Source organism: Cetorhinus maximus, chromosome 3 (assembly GCF_964194155.1).
Source record: "Cetorhinus maximus chromosome 3, sCetMax3.hap1.1, whole genome shotgun sequence".
NCBI classification, from domain to species: domain Eukaryota; kingdom Metazoa; phylum Chordata; class Chondrichthyes; order Lamniformes; family Cetorhinidae; genus Cetorhinus; species Cetorhinus maximus.
In genome coordinates, this window is record NC_135881.1 from 137,055,677 (window position 1) to 137,082,033 (window position 26,357).

At 42.3% G+C, this 26,357-nt stretch overlaps 1 protein-coding gene across 4 annotated transcripts in view; it reads right to left on the reverse strand.

Moving 5' to 3' along the window:
* Positions 1–26,357, reverse strand: part of LOC144678935 (RNA-binding motif, single-stranded-interacting protein 3) — a 1,591,210-nt gene that overhangs the window by 349,141 nt on the left and 1,215,712 nt on the right. For all 4 annotated transcript variants that reach the window (XM_078539041.1, XM_078539040.1, XM_078539043.1 and 1 more), the window contains one exon: positions 10,004–10,095. In XM_078539041.1, the coding sequence (XP_078395167.1) occupies positions 10,004–10,095 (92 nt within the window). The remainder of the gene's footprint in view (positions 1–10,003; positions 10,096–26,357) is intronic.

Genomic DNA, 26,357 nt, shown 5'->3' on the forward strand with positions numbered 1-26,357 from the left:
ACAGGCTAAACTCTAGCTGTCTTTTCATCATGGGAAGGTGATGAGCATGGGCCAGATTGTGGCTTCCTGCAGAGAGAACAGACAAAAGGGTCAGTCACCGACCCTTCCATATGCATGGGATTGAGTCATAGGCAGGAATTTTACCATCAGTGAAGGGGTTGCGGAGACGAAAGCAGGACTGGATGGTGATGGCTCTCCCACTTCGACTTCCACTCTGTTGCAACCTTGTGCCAGCCAGCCAAGGTAAGGAGACTGGGGGTTCTGCAGGAAGTAATTCACCTCCTGACTCCCCAAAGCCTCCCAAAAGGAAAAACCAGTAAAACTTGGAAATGAAAGGCACCAGTAAAGTATGTCTGAATTGGTCTTGTATACCTTAAAATGGAACTCCACTATTACTGATTGTAACTGGGGTTTGAAAATTTTGAACTGGTTTGAAGCTGTCCCCTATCTACAAAGAACAAGTCAGGAGTCTGATGGAATACCCTCCATTTGCCTGGATGAGTGCAGCTCCCACACACTCAAGAAGCTTGACACCGTCCAGGACAAAGCAGTCCGCTTGATCGGCACCCCATGCACCACCTTAAGCATTCACTCCCTCAGTGGCAGCAGTATATACCATCTGCAAGATGCACTGCAGCAACTCACCAAGGCTCCTTTGACAATGCCTTCCAAGCCCCAGGAGCAGCAGGTGTATGGAAATACCACCTGCAAGCTACTCTCCAGGCCACTCACCATCCTGACTTGGTACTATATCACCATTCCTTCACTGTCGCTGGGTCAAAATCCTGGAATTCCTTTCCTAATAGCACTGTGGAATGCCAACAGCAGTGGAAAGAGGCCCTTAAGTGGCTTGGCTTTCCCACCCAATTTTTCAACCTACACCCCCCCGCCCTTCACCTCCCAGCTGCTTCCTGAGGCCAGTTGTAAAATTCCAGCCATAGACTAGTGTTGTTGGGTTCCTGAGTGCATGTTCCTAAACTTTCCACTTGGCTGGGAACATTCCTCACGAGGAAATGTCAAGAAAAAAGAAGAAAAAAACAATAACACTGGATGTAGAATTCATAGCTTAGTCGTTAACCATGCCACATCATGTGTTAATGACAAATACTGAAGTAACCACTTGTGTAGTCAAATTCCTGATAAATTAATGTCCTGTGGTTCATTTCTGCCAACTGAACATAGGCTTCTTTTTCGTGCTAAAAGTTATTAAATATGATTTAATGCTACAAGAGACAATTAGTTACAGCAGTGGCAGCAAGAACAAGAGATGCAGGGCGAGAACTTAATTTCTAAATGACTGCTCTGAGGGATTATGAAGCAACGAGTGGCCACAGGATATTATTCATTCCACGAGTCCAGCTGCAGTTATCATTGCTAAAATTTCCAGACCTTGGATGACATGCCATGATTCCTAAATGACACAGAGTTTATCCACATCTGAAATGTACAGCTTCGTCCAGATTTTGCAGAACATGGAACAATTATCATTTGACCACATCCTCCAGACTTAGCTTAGTCATATCACTCAACGCGGTGTTATCGTTTTACTAACAGTTTGCAAAATGGTTCAAGTATTGTTTAATTTTCATTTTCATTGTCAGTTCATCATTGTTAGCTGCAGAATTGATGCAAAGATCCATTACATGATATTTCTCAAAAAAAAAATAGTAAAATTGATCTTCCAGTACTGTATAGGCAAAATGTATATATATTTTGGATAGCTTTGGAGCAAGGTGGTAAGGAATTTATTTCTCACTAACATGATTTGAGTGCCTCTGTAGCTTTCAAATAGTTATCATAGTTCCCAGCAATGTTTTATCACTTACAGCAACAAACCAAAGGACAATTGTGGAAAATCGTATTCAAATCAATTGATTTAAAATCATGCCCAAATTCCAAATATGAAATCATGATGACTGGCACTCCATGCCAGGAGTGAACTTCTATAAAAATTGCTCCTTAGGAGTCCTTCTCTATGAACTCATTACATCATCAGATAAATGCCCACCTCAAGCTGTCCTGGAGAAATGCAATAAGTCAAAGAGCTCATAAGCAAAAATGTCCATCACAGTCATCAACTAAATGTAACATGATTTGAAGAAAGGTATGAAGGAAATTCCATCTGGTAGATTACCACAGAGGACAAATTATATCCCCCTTCCTTAAGCAAGCAGACTGTTATAGATCCTAGACCCTCACCTAAAACATGAAGATAAAAAATAGTGACTGTGCATATTCATGCAATGTAGTGATTCCCTGTAAAACATCTGCAACAAGGACAAATGGACTAAGAGTCATATGTGTGCAATTGATTAGCCTCAGGATAGGCAGAAAGTGGACAATTTGTTGAAGTTGCGCTGTCTGTGGGAATCAGAGATGAAGACATGCTCTTCCAAAAGCAATAGTCAACTCAGACATGTAGCATAACATGATGCCCTGTTGTGTCTTACACAGGCATTTAAAATTAGCCAGAAGTAAAGAAAAATGTCAAAATGACCACTTCTTACTTTAGCAGAATTGGACTGAAAATTTATATTGAATTCATCACAAATGACAGCCCATGGTTGTTTAAAGCCCCTGGTTGTTTAAAGCCCCTGATGTGAATCTGATTAAACAAAGATGTTTATATGGTACCATTTCACCCCTCCCTTGAAGAGGGAAATAAAGTTATAGAGTATGCCCTAAGCTTGTATTCCCTGTATCAGATAGTGCACAAAATGTGTTGTGTGGCTTTTAGAATGTTTGTAAATAATTAACAGCAATTGGCACCCAATATGTTGTTAAATTAACTAAGAGAGATTTTCCTTCATTTTTATAATTCAGCCATCACATATAAATGAATAAGCCATCAACTTAACAGAAATAAAAACAGTGTTGCTTTAAATACTTGGGGCAGAATCATCCCTGCCCACTGGCATCGAGTGTGCTCGGTGGCGTGAGCGGACGATGTGGCGAGAAGGTCAAAAATCAGTTTCACAACATCGGGAAACCAGTTTCCGATGATCTGCTCAGCCCGTTGATAGTGGGCTGCGTTACCCGCCATCAGATGTCAGGAACCTCATTGTAATGCATCTGCATATCATTATAAGGCTAGCCCGCCAGACTCATCCCCCCATGCTGGATTGTCCGCCCACGTCACTGTGCAACTGTACATAAATGATGTGCACCTGGCGAGCTGCACTATGCTTGGGACTTCAAGGTTTGTTTGCCTTTCTTGCTTCGGGCAGCACTCACAGTCATCAGTGCCAGACTTCACAGAGAACACCACAGCACTTTTAGGAGGGGGGTCATGGGAAGATCTCTGACTACCAGACCAGCCATAAGGCGATGGGGGAGCTTTGTACGGCTGCAGGGCTAGGGCTTGCTTGGGGAAGAGGGAGGAGTAGCCTCAGAAAAGGGAAGATTCTGCAGATTGAGGGCTGTACTGAGGAAGGGAAGTATCCTAGGGTGTGTTTAGGGGGTACATGTTGATCTGTGCAAGTAGCCTCAAGATGGCGAGAGCTGAGGAGGCAGTCTCCAGAGGAAATGAGGCTAGATGGAGATGCGAGGGTGTGTGTGAAAGTGCGTGGTGATGTCCCTTGAGTTGGCAGTGAGAGAGATGCCAGTGAATGTGTGATGGGCTTGAGTGTGTGAGTTTAGAGTGATGAGATGGTTGCCTTATCCTGGCTGCACGGATGAGATCATTCATCCTCTATCTACATTGGCCAACCTCTTCTGTGCAGCACTGGCACTGATCACCACTGCTGTCGCCTACCAAGCTGGACTGATAATGTTGCTGCTCTCCTGCAGCCAGAGCAGGGGTGCAGGACATCACAGTGGGTCTCCATGGTGTCCAAAAAGCACTCGAGGGATGTGTCACTAAACCTAGGGCTGCAGTCTCCTTGCCTTTCGGGGCCATGTCTTATTTGAAGCAGTCCTGGGCTGGAAGCACTGAGAGCTGTGCGTGCAGCTGTACTTTAAATGTGGCACCTGGCATGATGAAGCGGCGAGGTGATGGTGTGGCAGGCAAATCGGAGCTCACTTGTCATGGAAAAGGCATGTTTCCTGGGAATGCATAATTAATCCGGTGGGTTTGGGATGATACTGTGCGAGAAGCCGTCATTGCAGCCGGCGGGTAAAACGTAATTTCCCCCACCCGCTACGACACTTAGTGCAAATCTGGGACGATTCTGCCCTTGTTGTCGTGGAACTACTATATTAGTCATGTGATCTCTCTTCCCATTTCTCCCCAAATTTCACCAATTCTGAGAGTTTGCTAATTTGTTGGAAAGGAGATGCCATGTCTGAGTAATATAAAGCGTGAGTTGAACACACACAAAAAGAAAACTATGCAAGAAGGTGGGGTAATTTTGTGTGGGAGTTGAACTACATTAAGAAAATAGATAACACTGTAACTAATGTAGGTGGTTTAACATTCTTGGTCATTCATTCAGCTGACACAAACAAGTGAAAGCAGAGCTATTTGGTGTAATTTTGGAGCTTGGTCCCTTGGTGGGGAGCCTTGTCCGCCAGCTGCGCTCTTCCAAAATTTGGGCACATGCGACGCAGGGTTTACTGAGCATTTAATATAATGGCTAGAAAATTGTGTCCAGTGTGCACCCAGATTTCTGATAATTGATAGATTATTTTTGAAAAAATATATTAAGTAAGGAAAAATTGTAACATTTTGATCAACAAACCAATCAGGCCAACACATCCTAAAGATATTTCAGCAGTCATCCTTCCACATCAATCCCCTTCAGCCCCACCCAAGTTTACAGAGGCACAATACCCCCCGAGACCCAGTTTACAGAGACTTGGACATATTCTAACATACCAAAATCATAATTTACCTAGGTGGCGTGAGCCTCAAAATGGGGTCAGTAGACTTATCTCACTGTTAACGCCAACAGTCCAGCTGCCTTCATTTTAAAAGGGCCCCTTCCTTGAGAGATGCAACAGTGCCTCCCCCAAACCCCACTGTTTCAGGCACTTGGCCTTTTGATTATGCCCCGTTAAGACCCTGATTGCAGTTTTAAGGGACACACGGGCAGAGCACATGCTGTAAGGTGTAAACATGACAGCTTTTCTGAATGCAAACCTAAGATGCACTGTGCTGTATTCATCTCACTCTCTGACATAAAGGCCTAGATATTTACTTGGAGCCAAAAAGAGAGTGGGGCGGGAGCAGAGCAGGGAGGAACTTCAGACATGATGCATAGAAATATGGGTTTTCCACATGTCTTGATGAAGCAGGGCATCATCTAAATTTTTTCAACAGGCTTCCCACTCAAAAGCCAGCCTGATTGACATGATTTCTGTCAGGCTAGAAAGTGACTTGTCAGATAAGTATGACACTGTGGGGTGAGGGGGGTAGATTTAGGCATCATGGGGATGATGGAGGGTGACTCTGACAATGGTGGAGCTTGGGAAGGCATGGAGGGCCAGTCGCATGAATATAACTTATTGGGTCTGGGAAAAACACTCCTGCTTCTCCTAGCCCACCATCTCACCATCTTGCCAATGCCTCCTTTAACCTGCCAAGATTCCCAAAGCACAGAAAACTTGGCCTGCAAGTGTTAAAAATGAAAATTTAGCTAAAATGCAAGCACGCTGCCTCCTTAAAATATTTTAATGGCCTCCTGAGAGTGAGCTGGTCTCACGAACCCCCAGCCCCCCATCCCCTCACCCCCACCCCCCGCATAAAATCCTGCCTCTGTTAAAACTGGAAGTGGGCAAATCAGAGGCAGCTTGGAGACAGGATTGAAAATTCTAAACTTATATTCCCTCTCACTCTCAACTCACTAGTCCTTGGAGGTTCCAATGCCCCCAAAAGGTTCAGTCTGTAAGGGAACTGACTAAATGGATCAATCTATTCTGAATTATAATAGATCTGAAAGCCTTGTCTACTGGAATTATTATTATACTCTGTACTTGGATTTCATCGATGATTTTAGGTTTGAGAGTAATTGATGGAAATTAATATGGAATCTTATGTACCCAGGATATTGAAGACTACACTGTAACTTGACCCTCATGATTCTTGAAGCTGAATTGTGGCAGCCTTTTGTTCTGTTATCATGAGGCCAAAGACAAATTGGTTTGTCTCTAGTGGTGTCCACTTGCATGGCTGCACCTTGTCTCTGCTCAAGAATTCAGTTATCACTTTTTATTCTCAGGTCCTGTGAGGCTTTGAGTAGAAAAGGCAACAATGTTTTGCCACTCGAGTGTCCAGACTTGAACGCTCAGCAAACCCTAGCATGAGATTTTCAGTCACAAGGTTCCTTCCAAAACAAAAATGGTTTAAAAATGACAAACTATATCCATCACTTGAACTGTAGAGAATAGCCGAGTGGGATCAATGTATTTATTTTCTCATTCCTCTGATTGGGATAGCATGGCTCTGGCCACAAAGTCTTTTCCATGCCTCCACATTGGATGTTCTATTAGTTGTTATTTCTTCACCCCAATCTATGCAAGGGCTGCAAATACTCAAAAGCATTTTGAGCCTTTAAAAGCCTCCCAATCTTTTTGTTATCTATATTTGTCAACTATTAAAAATAAATGCACATTGGAATAAACCCAAAACATTTTGAGAGTCATGAATTTGGTTGCTGTGCATTTTGCAGATTTTAGTACTGATTATGTAGGAGAAGCTGCTGTGAAATCTAAAGTGACAAGGCCAACACGGTCATTTTTCCAAGGTATTTTTGGTTTATATTTATCAAATCAAAATCTTAATTTTCATATTATTTCTGCATGAAAACCATATTTTTCTTCAAATCAGCATAATCTCTAATTTTCATCAGTAGCTCTTTATGAGTTACATGCTTCTACAATTCTCTCTCAGCCCAACTATCATAGTCACACTCCCTGAGCAAGGTATCAATCAATGTTGGAAGGAGCTTATTCCAGTGATATTCATGGGCCATATTCATGAGTTTTCTTCACCTAAGACTGCCTACTCTGGGAAAGCAGAACCATCTGCTCTTCTCAAAGCCATTTCCATCACAGAAGGAGGCCATTTGGCCCATCGAGTCTATGCCAAAACATTTCCTTAATAAGAGCACCGTCTTACTATCCTGGAAAAAATCCCCATGACATTAAGGGAGTAATCACCTTTGCAACCCTGCTCACTCAGGCATCTAGTGAGTTCCCACTGCCCTAGAAAATACTTGATACCTCTTTGCCAAGTTTGTTAGAATTGGAGAGTGCGGGAGAATAGAATCGTTACTATAACAGAGGAGTGGCCAGAGGAAGCACTTGCCTTTGCTGCCAACCCTGTCTGATTACCTTGAAACTCTTTCAAGCTCAAAAGCAAATGCACTTCTCTCAAACTAGTGGTTGACTAACCACACAAGTCTTGTTGACAAGGTTATTTTTCCGTCATGCATAAGGCTTTACCACCCAACCCTCTGGATTGGCTAAGAGCTTGCAGGAGGCAAAAAGGATTTAGACACCACCTTCCCAGCCTTTTGAGTTGATTCACCAATGGTGACATTTTCATCCAATGTTTATATTATTTCCCCAGCCAATAAGTAGGAATTGTGCTATTTTAGTCAGCTGAACTTGAATCCACTGACTGTTATGGCAACCCAAAGAGATCTGCAAAACTTCTTTTTCTGCAAATGTGATCTTTGAGTCACGATCCACTGCTTGGCTTGGAGCAGATTGTGGAAATGATAAGCTGTTGGTAGAAAATGTAAGCACAACACATGGGTGGGGAAGCATCAGAAAGGTTACATCAACGAAGAGTTACTCAGATTTTGAAACAAGTCAATAATAGGGGCGAGTCTCCTGGAAACAGACTCTTAAAGTGATACAAGCCTCAACTGATGGCTTTAAAAAGGAAAAATTGTAGAATATACTCAGGGGCCAGAAGCTAATGCGGCTGACTTTTTAAAAGTTGGAAAAGTTAATTTGTTAATATTGTATGAACAGCTACCAATGATGAGAAGAAAATCTGTAATACGTTTCCTATATTCACAGGCAAGGAAAGGGGAGATCACATGAATGATATGGTGTCAGTATGACACCAAGCTCTTAAACGACAGTCTCCAATTTTTTTCCATGATCTACATGAAATAATTACTTCTTCATTGTAGATTATGAATGAATGAGGAAGAATTGGAATTGCTGCTATTTCATTGTTCATGTGAAATTAAATAACCTTTCACATTTGTACCTCCACATCAAATTCTGTATCAAAGTCACAAACAAATTTGGTTGCTAAGAAACTTTTACTAAAACAAAAGTTACATTGACCTGTACCCAGTCTTTATTTTTTTGGATAAAATAGCTATTCTTAGTTCCAGCGGAACCAGTAACAAGATGGTCTAATCAACTCACCAGATTTTCTACGGAATTTGATATGTGGGTTGGCTAGGCTGCTGATGGTGAAGCTGAAGGTGCCACTTCATAAATAGTTGACAGAAGGTAGTTCTCAGTATTTGATACACCATTGCTGCTCTTCTTTGTCCTCAGTTGGAATGGTATATTATGTTGCACACACTATCCTGACTTGGAAATATATCGCCATCCTTCACTGTCGCTCAGTCAAAATCCTGGAACTCCCTCCCTAATAGCACTGTGGGTGTATCTACACCACATGGACTGTAGTAGTTCAAGAGGCAGCTCACCACCACCTTCTCAAGGGCAATTGGGGATGGGCAACAAATGCTGGCCTAGCCAATGATACCCACATCCCATGAATGAAAAATACACCGGATGCAATTGAAAGATATCCATCAAGGGCAGCCAATTTCTGAATGTTAATTGCGTCTATGCTCAGGGCTGGAATTTAATGCCCTCTCCTGAGGCAGATTTGGAAGTGGAGCGTATTTAAATCGAGCAGGGGATGCCAGATTGGAACCCTGCCACCCTCCTGCTTCTGCCCCAATTAAGTCCACAGCGGGAAATTCAGGAAAAGCAAATGCAGCTCCTGGAAAGATTCCCTTGTTCAAAGGCACTCAGTGTCCGATTAAGGGACCCAGCATTAAAAAGGGGAGGGGCCTGCTGCGAGCCACTCCCCTGTCCTTTCTTCTAAACCCCCCTGACCACCCTCCATCCCCCTACACCAAGTGATCTCTTCCTCATAACTCCCATCTCCCCTCCTTACTCATCCGTGGCCTGGGTCCCTCACTGATCCCGGGCCTCTGGTGGGTGCATTGCCCACAGCCACCACCGGTCCCCTGGTGGCACTGCCAGCAAAGAGGAACTGCTGGCTTCTGATTGGTTGGCAGCCTCAGGGGCAAAATTTAGGCTCCTGGTGCCTTTTACCTGAGGGAATGCCTGTCGCTGACCAGTAGTGTGTCTAACTGGCATTTCATACAATGGCCCAGAGAGGGCGACGTGGGGCACCCGCCAGCTCTCCAGCCAACTGGGTTAGGTAGGCCTCCCTAGCAGGATTTATCTACCTTTGAGTAATTGAGCATCCAGAAATGTAATGTTAGAGCATCTTATTTTCATGTTTCCCTAAATCTGTAAACCAAAACAGCCTTTTAAGACTCTTAAAGTGTTTCTGCATTACTTCCGCTCATTGTCCATTCTTTTTCGGTGCATCATCATCATTTTGGTGAGAAAACTTAGCTTAAAATCTGTACAATGTACAAGAAATACAAAACACATTTCTGAACAAGTTATGACAGCTTGAGACAAATTGTATCATGGTTTCACAAGGGCAGAGGTTCTATTAATAGCTTTGCGAGGTAGCAATGCCCTTTTAAAACTGTAAAAACGGTCACAGAATTTTTTTCAAATGAACTCCTTTTTCTACACATTCGTCACCCAGCCAATTGCTTGCAAGCATGCTTAATTTTAAACATCCGTGTTATGTGGTAATTTGTATTTCTGTGCATCTCACCGACAAGCCAAGCAGATGATTTCTACAAGTGCACATTGCAATTTGTTCACTGTTACTAACTGGTAATTTCTTTAATCCAACAGACATTATCCTAATTTACAATCCCAATAAAGAAACACTACAATGCAGAGACAAAATTGCTTCATTGTCAAGAATGCTCACCTTTGCCATCTGGGCCTGTACTCCACTGGCTTTGAGAGATGCCACTGCCTTCTGTGCAGCTGCTGGGCTGTCAAAATCTACGAAGCCATAGCCTGTGAAAGACAGTTACCGTACATTATCAGCACCAGATACGTGCATAGCATCCAAAAGCAGTGAACTGCGACAAAGAAACCTCCTGTTCGACCCAGGATCAGATTAAAATGAAAAGATCATTCGTCTTTCCAAAATTTTGCTCTCATTCTTCCAGAACTGTATCCTGTCTATGTTGAAGGTATATATGGAGCTGAATAAAGGAACCAATCTCAACAAAAGAGGCTTTGTTTGCTGGACAGATATAGAAGGAAACTGATGGTGATGCATTGGTTGTAAACCCTAATTTAACTGATTGGTAACAAACATTTGTCTGGAACCTTATTCTGCCAATGTTTTTAACTTAATGGTCGTAATAGAAAACATTCCCTCATCATGCATTTATGTAGTGGCACGGATTTTTTTCTTTAATCTTTCCTTTCAAGATAGACTTCTTTTACCAGTTGTTGTACACTAGCTGAGTAAATGGGAAAAATCACCACATGTGGTGTGAACTGGAGATAAGGAGTAGCTGGACAGGACACCGATTATTTTTCAGGGTTTGTCAAACTTGGGAATGAAGACTTTGCAACAGCTTAATGGCTGTGACTCTGAGTCAGAGTCTGAGGGAAAGGTCTGAAATGGTCTATGCTAAATTCACATATACACAATTGAGGGTGGAGATTGAATGGGCATGCAAATCCAGTGTGCATTAGGCAGAATGTAAAACATTTATGAAAACCATCAAGAAATTCCTATACACATGAAAAAAACTAACATTGTGACAAAGATAAATCAAATAAATAAGCATGAGGGTTTTAAACAGATTTTAATTACAGTTAGGAAAATTTCCCAGGACAGAACAATAAGTTTAATAATACCTGTGTCACATTTTGGTTAGAACAGTGAATAGCTCCTAAGAAACTGTGAAGCACAGCAGGACAGATTTTCCCCAGAGCAGAATCTGGTAGAATGCATTGGCAATGCTGCTGGGAAACTCAGGGTGAGGTTTTCCGCTCCTGCAGAAGTCAACGGGGATTTGAATGGCTCGTCGCATCTGCTGTGGGGAAACCTGCCACAGTGGAGCTGGAAAATCACAGCCTCAGTCCATTTTGTTGACTGGGCCTCATTTGCATTGGTCACTTAAGGAAACCAAGCACCCTGTGTCAGCTCAATGGCTCTGTACAGAATTACATGATCTCCCAACTAGAAGGAAAAGAACTGCAATATCATGGGAACAGCCTCAACTCCAGGTATCTCTCAAAATTACAAACCATCCTGGCGAACATACATTGCTGTTTCTCTCTGTGACAGTGGGTCAATGTCCTAGCCTTCCCTACCTAACACATGGTAGGAGCATCATCAGCACCAGGGCTGAAGCAGTTCAAAGAATAGGTCCAAACCACCCTCTCAGGGCAACTGGGAAGGACAGTAAAAACATCCTTACTAGCAGCATCCACATTGCTAGAGCAAATTTTTAAAAATATTGCAAGAACATTTTCGCAAATCTTCATCTTCTCAACCTTAGGATAGACAATACCTTTACTCTCCCTATTCCCAACATACAGACCATCAGTCATGACAAAGAACTGCCTTCTTTGTTTGACTGGCAGGAAACATGAACCTAAATATTATTAGGATTCTTCCTACAGAAGACAGCTTGCACTGTTTACTGTGATTTGTATTTATTTAGAAGAGCAAAAAGGTTTAGATGGATGGAACAGAGCGATATTTTTCCCCATAAATTACTTTATGTTTGCAGCATGCATAAATTAACTCACTTAACATTGTAAATTTTTCCTTTCAATCCACGTAAAGTAATAAAGAACAAATGTCAGCAAGTATGAAACAAGAAAAACTATGAATTATTTCAAGAATCAGCCCATCAAGGAAATTGCTCCAACATTTAATCCCAGACTCCTGAAGATAATCAAGCAAAAGTTCACGATACTTATTTATACTCCTTATTCAAGTCTGGATAGTTACTTTCTACAGACACAGCCCAGGTCTGTGCAGCACAGGAAGCAACATGTTAAAATCATTGAAACAGAAGATGCTTCACAGCCAGTAGATAGCTCAAAGGTGGTCCAACAGATAACTCTCAAGTCACAAATTTGCGTCATGGTCAGCCTACAGTAATAAGATCTGTATCACATCAGTTGTCTGCCCCTGACTTATCTTATCTAAAACACAGTTGGATTGAAACTGGGGAGAAAAAAGTGAATTTTAATGAGTAATTTGTAGCCTTAGGAAGATCAGTTGAACCCACTATGCGCTGCAGAAGTTTTATTTTATTTCCACGGTCATTTCACTACAAAAGTTACCATAAAAACTACATAAGAATTGTTAAAAGACAACATTGCAATAGAGTTGCACTTTGAGTTAAAAAAATATTTTCTGTGAATTTTATAATAGTCAAAATAGATGTTTATACAATAGCATGGACTGTGCATCTATCGTGTGTCAGTACACAATCCACAGATCTACATAATCTACCAAATTAATATGTTTTAATGCCAAACTAATTTGGTTTTAAGATTAATCAACTATTTTTTGAAAGAAAAATATTTTAATTTAGTTAGCTTTGAAGGAATGATAAAAGGCTGTGGAGTCAAATTTCCACATAACTGTCACTTGAGTGGAAGATTGGTGGAGAGCCTAAAGAAATATTGTAAACTACTATTTATGTTATTTCTCTGGCGGTTTCTGCTGATCATCCGCACAGTGGGAGATGGAGAGAACCTTCATGGAAATTCTACCCCTGTGCACCTTAGCTCAATTAATTTTGATCTGGTGAATTTGAAATATTCAGCTGAGTCCTTGACAACAGTGCTATAATTCAGGCACCAGGGTTTATCAGTAGGCAATAGGTTTTCAACAAGAGGTTATATCACGTAGAATTGTGAATAGATAAAGCATGAATTGACATCAAAAACACTATGGGCTGGATTTTATGTTCCCCGCTGGCAGGTTTGAGGGTGGGAGTGGTGGGGCGGGGGGGGAGGGCAAGTAAAATGCAGCAGGTGGCCTGCCTGCTGCCAACTGCCCATCCCTTCTCCCAATGCAATGATACCAGCGGCAGGGTTGGCGTTGGGTGGCTTGCCCGACAGTTGGTCAATTGAGGTCCTATGTGGGCAATTAATGCCCAATTAAGGGTCTCATCCTGCCATTACCAGGATTTAACCAGCAGCAGGAGAGGCCCACGCCAAGCGCCCAGCTTGGTGGGCGGGGATAGAGATTCCTTCTTAAGGCCCCTTGAGCCTTAATAGGGCCTTCACTTTGGTGTTAGCACCATCCCCAACAACGCCCCCCCACCCCCAAACCCCCAATTCTCCTTCCTCCATGGTCTCTCAAACCCCGACCCCCCAAATACTTACCACGTCCTGATCCATTACTGAACGCCTCCTCAAGCCCTGAGTGAAGTACCGGCAGTGGCCACCGCTCCAGGTGGCACTGCCAGTACTGGAAAGTTGCCACTCCCTGATTGGCCAGTAGCTGTCTGAGGTGAGACTTCCTGTCCCTGACGGGCATAAATCCTGCTGCAGTTGATTAATGGCCAATTGACTATTAAATGGCTGAGGGGCAGCAGTTCTTCTGTTGGGCAGACTTCTTCTCTCCCCCACCCCCGGTCCCCGCCCCACACATCCCAACACTGTCTTCTTAGTGGGGGTGGGGGGCCCAGGAAAGGGCAAATGCATGCAAAACAGGACATTAGCAATGATGAGATATGTCAGAGAGATGGTGAGTCATTTTGAAAAACAGTAGCCAGATTACCTTAAACTTGCCTACAGATTATAAGGGAAGAGAGGATTCAGGGGCATGATGAGTCCCTCAGTTTTGAGATCCTACAGTGGAGTGAGTGAGCATAGGCGATTCTTGATTGCAATGAGGTTACAGGAATATTCCATTACATCAAACCCTTTCAAGAAATTTACTCTCGAGTGCTTCTGATGTAATAATGCACTGTAACATATGAAACTGCTGATAAAAGCAACAAAGTTATATATAAACTACAAAAATATTATATACAAACTATCAAATTATTGATCATAGAAAAAATAGTAATATGTCTGTACGCTATCAATATATACTATCAATATTTGTCATAGTCACTGTCAAATAAAAAGAGAATACCGTTACATTGTTATTATAATATATTGATAGTGTGCATCTAAGTTCCAAGAGATTCTTGTTTCAAATGCTATATGCAGTAAGCAAACAATATTCTGAAAGGCAGCACCCAATAGATAATGAAAAATCTTTTGTTCAAGCCCTTAGGCCAATTTAATGAAAATGTGAGATCTGTTAAGTTCCATTCATCATTTAACAACTCATTTACTATGGGGATATTTGTAAAGGAAAGAAAATACGTACCCTGGTTTATTCCCTCACATCATATAAAATACTGCAACAAACCTTTTAGCTGCTCTGTGAAAATGAGCACATTCATTCATCCTTTCAACAATTATAAAGTGACAGTGAAGAGAGGTTGAGCATAGACTCTATATTCTTGAGTCTGCTTAAGAGTAATAAAGTTGCCGTTTACCAAGGAGTTGCGGAGATCTTTTCATGGTGCTGGGATACATTTTGTAAATAGTTTGGCTGTAAAATGATCTGTGAACAACACACATTCTCTCTGATCCATTCTATAAAAAGGTTCCTGACTACTGCTCCCATCTGAAGCAATAACTTGTTCCAATTGTTAATTGATGTTCCACTAATTACCAAAATGTTTATTTCAGATTTCCAACATTTGTTATTTCAATGCTTATCTCACGACAAAAACTATTACGAGTACAAGACGTTATCTGATCTGCTCCCGGAAAAAATGTGCTCTTCCTTGTTTTAAAATAATGCAAATAAAACCAAGGCCAGCTGAATGCGGGAGGTGACATTTGATCAATTGTTACTACTACCCTGAGCTTTGCTCCCATCTTGAAGTATGGCTGAAGCTGGTACTGTTCAGGAGGGTTTCAACAAATTTGGCAGGGGAAGGGGAACAGAATGTAGCATTAGGAAGGATAAAGAAAGTGTACAAAGGGAGAAGCAGATAGCACTACAGTAAGAGATATCAAGGTATTGGGGGTCAGACCAAAAGGTCTGTGATGCAGTAAGGTCTAAAGGAGGTTTATAATGCATGTATGTAAACACTCAAAGTGCAATAAATAAGGCTGGTGTGCTGCTGGTACATACAGCCACATGGAAATATGGCGATGCGGCAACAAAGGAGACCGCACTTAGAAAAGGGCAGGACTGCGTACTAAATATTCCTGGATACAAGATTTTCAGGAAAGATAGGTAATAAAAGAAAGGAGGTGGGGTGGCTGTAATGATCAAGTAGAATATTATACTTATGGAAAAGAGAGGCTGTCCTGGAGGGGCAAAGAGCTGAATCTATTTGGTTAGAATTAAGAAATAATAGAGATATCATTACACGGGGTGTATTCTATATGGCACCTACCAGTGGGAAAGATATAGAGGAGCAAATTTGCAAAGAGCTTACAGACAGGTGCAAAAACTATCGAGTAGTGATTATGAGGGACTTATCCTTCCATAGGCTGAAACAGCATTAAGGACAGAGAGGAGGGAGAGTTCTGAAGAATGCTCAGGAGAATTTTTTGACCAGTATATTTCTGGCCTAATAAGGAAGGAGGCATTGTTGAACCTAATTTGGTAAGTAAAGTGGATCAAGTGGGTCAAGAGGGCTCTAAACTAAATAGTGAGGGCTTGGGGCTGTCTCAGCTCCAAGCATTGGAATTCCTTTCCAAAGCCTCTCTGTCTCTCCTTCTATCTCAGTCTTTATGACGCTCCTGAAAACCTACCTGCCTGACTTTTGGTCATCTTTTTTAATTAGAGAGAATAGATACAGCTCTCTGCAGCCGACAGTATGAGTCCCGAAGACTGTGTTGTCTGTCTGGATTGAGGGTTAAAGATTCCTCCTTTGGGTGGGAGAGGAACTCGGAGTGTGAGGGGAAGGAGCCAGTTGCCATGGCACCAACAATATAGGTTGGACTAAGAACAAGGTTCTATTGGGAGAATATGAGCAGCTAGGGACTAAATTAAAAAGCAGCACTACAAAGATAATAATCTTTGATTTACTACCTGAGCCATAAGCAAATTGGCACAGGGTAAACAAGGCGCGTGGCTCAAAGATTGGTGTGGGAGAAATGTGTTTCAATTCAAGAAGCACTGGCACCAATACTGGGGAAAGAGGGAGCTGTACCACTGGGAAGGCCTTCACCTGAACTGTGTTGGAACCAGTGTCCTGGCGAGTCATATAACTAAAACTAGGGCTGTACAAAGGGCTTTAAACTAAATAGCGTGGGGTTTATATGAGGGGAGATTTGGAAAGTTAAAGGGAAAGGACAAGACAATAAGAACATAAATTGAAACAGGAGTAGACCATTCAGCCCCTCGAGCCTGCTCCGCCATTCAATAAGATCATGGCTGATCTTCTTGTGTTTCGATTTCCACATTTCCATCTAACCCCGATAACTTTTAATGCCCTTGCCTAACAAGAATCTATCTACCTCTGCCTTAAAAATATTCAATGACCCTACTTCTATCACCTTCTGAGAGGCAGAGAGTTCCAAAGTTGTACAACCCTCAGAAAAATTTCTCCTCATCTGTCCTAGAAGGGTGACCCCTAATTTTAAAACAGTGCCCCCTAATTCTGGTCTCACCCGCAAGAGGAAACATCCTTTTGACGTCTCTCCTGTCAAGGCCGTTCAGGATTTTGTACACTTCAATCAAATCATCCCTCACTCTTCTAAACTCCAGTGGAAACAAGCCCAGTCTGTCCAACCTTTCCTCATAAGACAACCCGCTCATTCCAGGTATCAATCTAGTAAACCTCCTTTGAACCGCCTCCAATGCATTTACATCCTTCCTTTATTAAGGAGACCAAAACTGCACCCAGTATTTGAGGTGCGGTCTCACCAATGCCCTGTATAACTGCAGCATAACATCCTTACTTTTATGTTCAATTCCTCTCATAATAAAGGATAGCATTTCATTAGCCTTCTTAATTACTTGCTGTACCTGCATACCAACTTTTTGTGACTCATGTACTAGAACACCTAGATCCCTCTACACCTCAGAATTATGCAGCCGTTCTCCATTTAAGTAATACCCTGCCTTTTTGTTCTTCCTGCCAAAGTGAACATCTAAGTCATTGATGTAAATCGTAAAATGCTGAGGCCCCAGCACAGACCCCTGTGGGGCTCCACTCATCACATCCTACCAGCCAGCCAATCTTCTATCCGTGCTAATACATTACCCCTACTATTTTCCATAATAACCTTTGATGCGGCACCTTATCAAATGATTTCTGGAAATCCAAGTGCATGTCTACAGGCTCCCCTTTATCCACTGCACATGTTACTCCTTCAAAAAATTCCAATAAATTGGTTAAACATGATTTTCCTTTCACAAAACCATGCTGACTCTTTCCACTTGTCTTTAGCTGTTCTAAATGCCCAGCTATAACCTCCTTAATGATTGATTCTAACAACTTTCCCATGACAGATGTCAAGCTTGCTGGCCTATAGTTTCCTGTTTTCTGCCTCCCTCCCTTCTTGAGCAAAGTGGTTATATTTTCTACTTTCCAGAATCTAGCGAATTTTGGAAAATTAACACCAGCGCATCGACAACTTCATTAGCCACCTCTTTTAAGCCCCTAGGAGACTTGGGATCCGGAGATTTGCCAGCCTACAGCTCCATCAATTTGCTCATTATCATTTCCCTAATGATTTCAATTTCACTAAGTTCCTCTCTCCCTTCACTTCCTGATTTGCAGGATAGAAACACAGGTAATGAATACCAGGGTGTGACAGCAAGGGGACAGAGTGCACAAATGTTAAGGTGCACCAGCAAATAGGGTCAGTGTAGGAAAAATGGTAAAAAGTCAGAATTAAAAGCTCTTTATCTGAATGAACACAGCATTCATAACAAGATGGATGAATTGATAGCACAAGTTGAAATAAATGTATATGATATGATAAAGTTACAAAGATGTGGTTGCAAGGTGACCAATTCTGGGAGCTGAATATGCAAGGGTATTTGAGCATTTCGGAAAGATTGGAAGTAAAGGAAAAGGATGTAGGGTGGGTGTGTTATTAAAGGATGACATCAGTATAGTAGTGAGAAATGATCTTAGCTTGCAAGATCAAGATATAGAATCAGTTTAGGTGGAAATAAAAATTGGCACGGGAAATAATGCACTGGTGGGAACTAAGGATACAATCAAATCAGCCATGATCTTATTGAATGGTAGAGCACGCTCAAGGGGCCAAATGGCCTACACCTGCTCCTAGTTCTTGTGTTCTCATCAACTGTCAATCACGGAACTTTTAAGGAACAGTGATCATAGTATCATAAGGTTTGGGTTAACTATGGAAAAGGGCAAGGAGCAATCTAAAGTGAAAAAAAAAATAGATTGAATGATGGAAAATTTCTGTGAACGGATTTGTCCCAGGTAACTTGGAATCAAAGATCAACAGACAAAACTATAATGAAACTAAAGAGGAGATGGTTCAGGTACAGTTGAGGCACATTCTCATGAAGGGGAAAGGTAAGTGAACCAAAGCCACAGCTCCTTGGATGACAAGAGAAATAGAGAGTAAGATGAAGCAAAAAAGAAGGAGCATAGGACAGGCATCAGGTTGATAATACAAGTGAGAACCAGGCTGAGTATACAAAGTTCAGAGGGAAGGAAATCAGAGAGGCAAAGAGAGAATATGAGAAGAGGCTGGCAGCTAGCATTAAAAAAATCCAAAAGTCATCTAAAAGCATCCAAATAGTAAAAGGTAAGTAAGAAGAGGATTGGGGTCGATTAGGGAGGGGGCATGGCTGAGATACTAAATGAGTACTTTGTACCTGTCTTTACCAAGGAAGAAGATACTGCCTAAGTCATCATGAAAGAGAAGTTAGTTGAGACACCGGATAGGCTAAAAATTGATAAAAAGGAGGAATTCAAAAGTCACCAGGACTGGATGGAATGCATCCAAGGATGCTGAGAGAAGTGAGGCTAAAAATTACAGCGGTACCAACTATAATCTTCTAATCCTCCTTATAGATGGGAGTTACACCCTTATTCAAAATAACGTGCATAGATAAACCCAGTGACTACAGGCCAGTCAGTTTAACCTTAGCAGCGGTAAAACGTTTAGAAAGAGCAATCCAGGACAAAATTAACAGTCACTTGGACAAGTATGGATTAATTATCATTGTTATAACAGAAACTTGGCTTAAGGAGGGGCAGAAATGGCAGCTCAGCATCCCTGGATATAGAGTTTTCAGGCAGGATAGGGAGGGGGATAAAAAAGGTGGAGATGTATTATTATTGGTTAAAGAATCAATTACAGCTGTGAGGAGGGATGATATACTAAATGAAGCATCAAATGAAGCCATATGGGTTGAGCTCAGAACTAAAAAAGGGGCAGCCACACTGCTAGGGAGTGTACTATAGACCCCCAAATAGTGGATGGGAGTTAGAAGAGCAAATATGGAGTCATATTTCTGCCTGCAAAAACAATAGGGCAGAAATCATTGGGGACTACAACTACCCTAATATCAATTGGAATATGAACAGTGTGAAGGGCACAGAGGGCGCAAAATTCTTGAACTACATTCGAGTGAACTTTTTTAGCCAGCACATAACAAGCTCAACGAGAAGGGGCACAATTCTAGATTTAGTCTTAGAAAATGAAGCTGGGCAAATGGATTAAATAGTAGTGGGGGACCATTTTGGAGTTAGTGACCATAATATAGTTAGATATAGCATCATTATGGAAAAGGACAAAGACAAAGTGGGAGTAAAAGTTCTAAATTGGGGGAAGACAAATTTTATGAACCTCAGAGGTGAGCTGGTAAGAGTGGATACAGCTTTTAGAAGGAAAATCTGTGCCAAATCAGTGGGAGGCATTCAAAGACGAGATTCTACAGGCACAGTGTAGACATGTCCCCACAAAGAAAAAGGGTGGTACTGCCAAACCTAGAACACCCTGGTTATCCAGAAGCATACAGGCCAAGATAAAGCAGAAAAAGAAAGCTTATGACAGTCACTAAAGACTTAATACTGTAGAAACCGAAAGGAGTATAAAAAGTACAGCGGTGAAGTAAAAATGGAAATTAGAAAAGCAAAGAGAGGATACAAAAATATATTGACAGGTAAAATCAAAGAAATCCTAAGATGCTTTACCAGTACATTAAGAGCAAGGGAATAACTAAAGGAAAGGTAGGGCCTATCAGAGATGTATATGGTAACTGGTGGGTTGATGCAGAAGATGAGGGCAGGGTTCTCAATGAGTACTTTATCTCTGTCTTCACTAAGGAGGGGAATGATGCAGACATTCTAGTTAAAGATGAGGGGGAAATATTAGATACAATAGGCATAGTGAGAGGGGAAATACTGGAGGGACTGGCATCCTTTAAAGTGGATAAATAACCAGGGCCAGGTGGATTGTATCCCAGGCTGTTGAAGGAAGCCAGGGAGGAAATAACGAATGTTCTGAGGATCATTTTCCAGTCCTCACTAGAAACAGGCGAGGTCCCAGAGGAGTGGAGGTCTGCGAACATTCGACCATTATTTAAAAAGGGTGCAAGGGATAGGCCAGAAAATTATAGACTGGTCAGTCTAACTTCGGTGGTGGGCAAATTATTGGAAACAGTTGTGAGACACAGGATAAACTGTCACTTAGAAAGGTACATATTGATTAGGGATAGTCAGCATGGTTTTGTTTGGGGAAGATCATGTCTTACTAACTTAATAGAACTTTTGAGGAAGTAACAAGGAGGATTGATGAGGGTAGTGCAGTGGATGTTGTCTACATGGATTTCAATGAGGCATTTGGCAAGGTCCCACATGCCAGATTGGTCAGGAAAGTGAGATCTCATGGGATATAAGGGAAGGTGGCAGGTTGGATCCAAATTGGCTCAGTGATAGGAAAAAGGGTAGTGGTTGATGGATGTTTTTGTGAATGGAAAACGGTTTCCAGTGGTGTTCCACAGGGCTCAATGTTGGGGCCTTTGCTGTTTGTTGTATATATTAATGATTTAGACTTAAATGTGGGAGGCATGGTTGGGAAATTTGCAGATGACACAAAAATTAGACGTCTAGTTGATAGTGAAGAGGATAGCTGTCAACTCCAGAATGATATCAATGGTTTGGTTGAGGGGGTGGAGCAGTGGCAAATGGAATTCAATCCGGAAAAGTGTGAGGTAATGTATTTGGGGAGGGAAAACAAAGCAAGGGAATGCTCAACAGGATGTTATTGAGAGGGGTTGAGGAAGTGAGAGACCTTGGAGTGCATGTCCACAGGTCCTTGAGGGTGGCAGGACAGGTGGATAAGGTGTCAAGAAAGCATATGGAATGCTTTCCCTTTTTGGGCAAAGTATTGAATACAAAAGCAGAGATGTAATGATGGAACCGTATAAAACGCTGGTTAGACCACGGGTCAAATTGTGTATACAGTTCTGGTCACCATAATATAGGAAGGATGTAATGGCTCTGGAGAGAGTGCAGAGGGGGTTTACAAGAATGTTGCCTGGGCTTGAAAACTGCAGCTATGAGGAGAGATTAGATAGGCTGGGGTTGTTTTCCTTAGAACAGAGGGGCCTAAGGGGTGACTTAAATTGAGGTGTACAAAATTATGAGGGGCCTAGATAGGGTAGACAGGAAAGACTTGTTTCTTATAGCTGAGGGGTCAATTACCAGGGGGCATAGATTTAGGTGATTGATAGAAGGGTTAAATGGGACATGAGGAAAAACGTTTTCACCCAGGGGATGGTGGGTGTCTGGAATTCACTGCCTAAGTTGGTGCTCGAGACTGAAACACTCAACTTATTTAAAAGGTACCTGGATCTACATCTGAAGTGCTTAAACCCGCAGGTGCGGGACAGGGCGATCAAAATGATCGGCTAGCTTCTTTTTCCTCTTTTTGGCCGGCGCAGACCTGAATGGCCTCTTTCTGCACCGTAACTTTTTTACGGTTCTATGAAAGTCAACATAGATTTGCTAGAGGAAAATGGTGTTTAACCAACTTGATTGCGTTTTTGATGAGGTAACTGAGATGGTTGATGACAGTAGTACAGTTGATATGGCATTTTAGAAGGTATTTGATAAATTGCCACACAATAGACTTGCCAGCAAAGTTGAAGCCCTTGGAATAAAAGGAACTGTGGAGGCATGAGTACAATGTTGGCTGAATGGTGAACAGTTACTTTTCAGTCTGGTAGAATGCAGACAGTGGGGTTCCCCAGGGGTCAGTAATAAAACCACTGCTTTTCATGCTATATTTTAATGACCTAGACTTGGGGGTGCACAGCACAATTTCAAAATTTGCAAATGACACAAAACTTACAAGTACTGTGAACTGTGAGGAGAGTGATATATTTTAAGAGGATATAGACAGGTTGGTGTAATGGACGGGTGTGTGGTAGTTAAAATTTGAAGCAGAGAAGTATGAGGTGGTACAATTTGGAAGAATGAGGACAGGCAATATGATTTTTTTTATTTGATTATGGGATGTGGCCATTATTGGCTCAGCCAGCATTTAATGCCCATTCCTAATTGCCCTTGAGAAGGTGGTGGTGAACTGCCTTCTTGAATCGCTGCAGTCCATGTGGTGTAGGTACACCCATAGTGCTGATAGGGAGGGAGTTCCAGGATTTTGACCCAGCGACAGTGAAGGAACAGTGATATATTTCCAAGTCAGGATGATAAGTGGGTATGAGGGGAGCTTCCAGGTGATGGTGTTCCCATCTATCTGCTGGCCTTGTCCTTCTAGATGGTAGCGGTCGTGGGTTTGGAAGGTGCTGTCTAAGGAGACTTGGTGAGTTCCTGCAGTGCATCCTGTAGATAGAATGTACCGCTGCCACTGTGCGTTGATGATGGAGGGAATGAATGTTTGTGAATGGGGTTGCAGTCAAGCGGGATGCTTTGTCTGGGATGGTGTAAAGCTTTTTGAGTGTTGTTGGAGTTGCACTTATTCAGGCAAGTGGAGAGTATTCCATCAGATTCCTGACTTGTGCCTTGTAGATGTTGGACAGGCTTTGGAGAGTCAGGAGGTGAGTTACTCACCGTAGGATTCCTAGCCTTTGACCTGCTCTTGCAGCCACAGCACTTATATGGCTAGTCCAGTTCAGTTTCTAGTCAATGGTAACCCCCATGATAGTGGGGGATTCAGTGATGATAATACCATTGAATATCGAGGAGCGATGGTTAGATTCTCTCTTGTTGGAGATTGTCATTTCCTGGCACTTGTGTGGCACGAACGTTACTTGTCACTTGTCAGCCCAAGCCTGGATATTGTCCAGGTCTTGTTGCATTTGGACATGGACTGCTTCAGATTCAGAGGAGTCACGAATGGTGCTGAACATTGAGCAATCATCAGCGAACATCCCCACTTCTGACCCTATGATAGAAGGAAGGTTACTGATGAAGCAGCTGAAGATGGTTGGGCCTAGGCCACTATCCTTATGAAATTAAAGGGAGCAATTCTAAAGAAGCTGGAGCAATAGGGAGAATTGGGGGGTTTTTGTGATCAAATTATTAAAGGTGGTAGGGCAGGTTGAGAAAGTAGCTAAAAAGACGTGTGGGATCCTGGCTTTTATAAATAGCAGCACAGGGTACAAAAGCAAGGCCCCCTGCTAAGGTTGAATCCTCGCGATAAATGCAGGCAGATAAATGCCAGCGCTGAATCTAGCATTTTTAACCCCGTTCTGTGGCTGTGATTGTGAGACGGGCACAGCAGGCCGCCTGTGGAGGTTCTCCTTCCACATTAATGGTCTAGTAGCTGTGGCCACTTTTTATTTCACTTTTTAAAATGGTCTTCAGAGGGTACCTCCATCTTTCTCCTACCTACAACAGCAACCCCACCTCTGATAAGGGGGCGGTCGACCTTTCTGTGCTGGGAAGTCTCCTATTGCTCTTCCAGCTTCAGTAACCCCAGTTAATTGGCTGCCTCCTCGAAAATTACTTCCAGGGTCCTGCCAGATCTCAGCCCAGCGTCAGGGTCAGGACATGGAATGAAAATCCAGCCCGTAAAGTGAGCTGCAGCTCAGAATACATTTTAGCTTCAAGAGTCCGAAGAACTTAAATATGACTAGAATATTCAGAAACAAAGAAAATAAATAAACTAATGTGAAGTGTAATAACTTCTATAAATATTGATAATTGAGTCCCCTTCACCTTTCTTTAAGATTAGCTGTGGACAATAATTCAGAAATGGCAAGGCAAATTCTACCTTCCCAACAGCTGCTCACAATGTCAGTATTTCAAGGTGAACAGAAATAAACTTGCACTTACTTCTATATATAAAAACAAAAAACTACTGCGGATGCTGGAAATCCAAAACAAAAGCAGAATTACCTGGAAAAACTCAGCAGGTCTGGCAGCATCGGCAGAGAAGAAAAGAGTTGATGTTTCGAGTCCTCATGACCCTCATGAGTTCTGCTGAAGGGTCATGAGGACTCGAAATGTCAACTCTTTTCTTCTCCGCCGATGCTGCCAGACCTGCTGAGTTTTTCCAGGTAATTCTGTTTTTATTTTGCACTTACTTCTGTCTATCCAATCTCACCCACCCATCCACCCACCCACACTCCCTCACTCTGAACCACTTGAGCTAAAATCATTGGTCATTGGTAACCAGTTGCTTTGGCTCAAAATGGGAGAGAATTCTTACCTTTTACTATTTGAATGGTAACATTCCTTCCTCTTTCAGCTTTTCCCATGTTACATGGGGTCACCACAATGCTGGTTGATCACTCCTTTACATCAAATATAATTCTTTTGGATTTAGCAGGTGGTTTCTACAGCCAGGTGCCCTTCCTGCTGCTAACCCTTCCCATTTACCCAGGCTGGGGACCTGCACTGATAAACGTTGGCTTCCTGCACCAGTGGCTGGGTTCTTTCATGGCCAACAAATCCTGGAGTGCAAACCCAGGGCCTTCTGGTTCAGAGGCAGAAGAGTTATCCACTGAGCCACTCCAGCTCCCGTGGCTTGAACGGTGACTAATCCACTGTAAAATAAACAAAAAGCTTTGGCAAGAAAATGAGGTGTGCAGAATTTGGGGTGGGGGCAGGGGTTGTGTTCTGGTAGTGATGGAAAGGGGGTTTCCGAGACTTGGTAATGCTTGGGTGGATGGGATTTGGTAGTGAATTGGGCGGAGGAGCCATTTTGAGATTTGGATCTGGAAATAATAGGTTGGGATAGGGTATAGCAAGGACTAAGGAAGGTTGGGATTGTATTCTTTCCTTCTCTCTCTCTCCCACTTTCCTATATTGAGATAGATATTTATATGGAGTTGGGGGACGAGGGTAGGTCAAGTAGTGGAAGTCTTTTGGGAAGGGGGAGGAGGAGGTAAAGACGCGAGGGCACTAGTTAAATTTGAGAGGAAGGAAAGGTAAAACTGGCTGGGCAGGCCGGAAAGAAACTCAAATGGCCATTGAGAGAAACAGAAAAAACACACAGGACCTGGCATTCTCATCATCTCTGGATAGTGTGTGTCAGCTGGGCCAAGCCCGAGAACGACTGTACACAACAAGAACTGACAGGCACATGCAGAATACTCACTAAGGAGGAGGAAATAAATACTGGACGGAGAGAAATGGTCCACATGTGGAATGTTGCTAATCACGCATGAATGATGGCAACTAACAAGAAACTGGGAGAAGTGTGACCTTCTGTAGAATTACATTGAATCTACAGAACAGAAACAGACCATTCAGCCCAATTAATCAATGTCAGTGTTTCATACTCCACACAAGCCTCCTTCCACCATAATTGCCTCGTTTACTTCCTCATCGTATCCATATCCCACTATTCCTTTCTCCCTCATGTATACATCAAGCCTCCCCTTAAATATATCAATGCTATCTGCTTCAATCACTCCATATGGCACTAAGTTTCACATCTTCACTACTCTGCAAAGAAATTTCCTGTAAATTCCTATGTGATCTGTTAGTGGTTATTTTATAGTTAAACCCCCTTGTTCTGCACTTATCTACAACATGCTTCAATTTCTTCACATCCACCCTATCGAACACCTTCATAATTTTAAAGATCTCTATTTGGTCACTTAGTCTTCAATTTTTCAGAAGTCTTCTCATATTTTCCTGACAGTTGCAGATTCTTAATTCAGGTAACTTAAATGTAAATCTTTTTGCTCTTTCTTCAGTACTTCACTGTATTTTTCATAGGCCCAGATTTTTGCAGAATTGTGGAGATCCCATGCCTTAGCCAAAATGGCACCGGAACCCTACATCTAGAAGTCCCACCCCCAC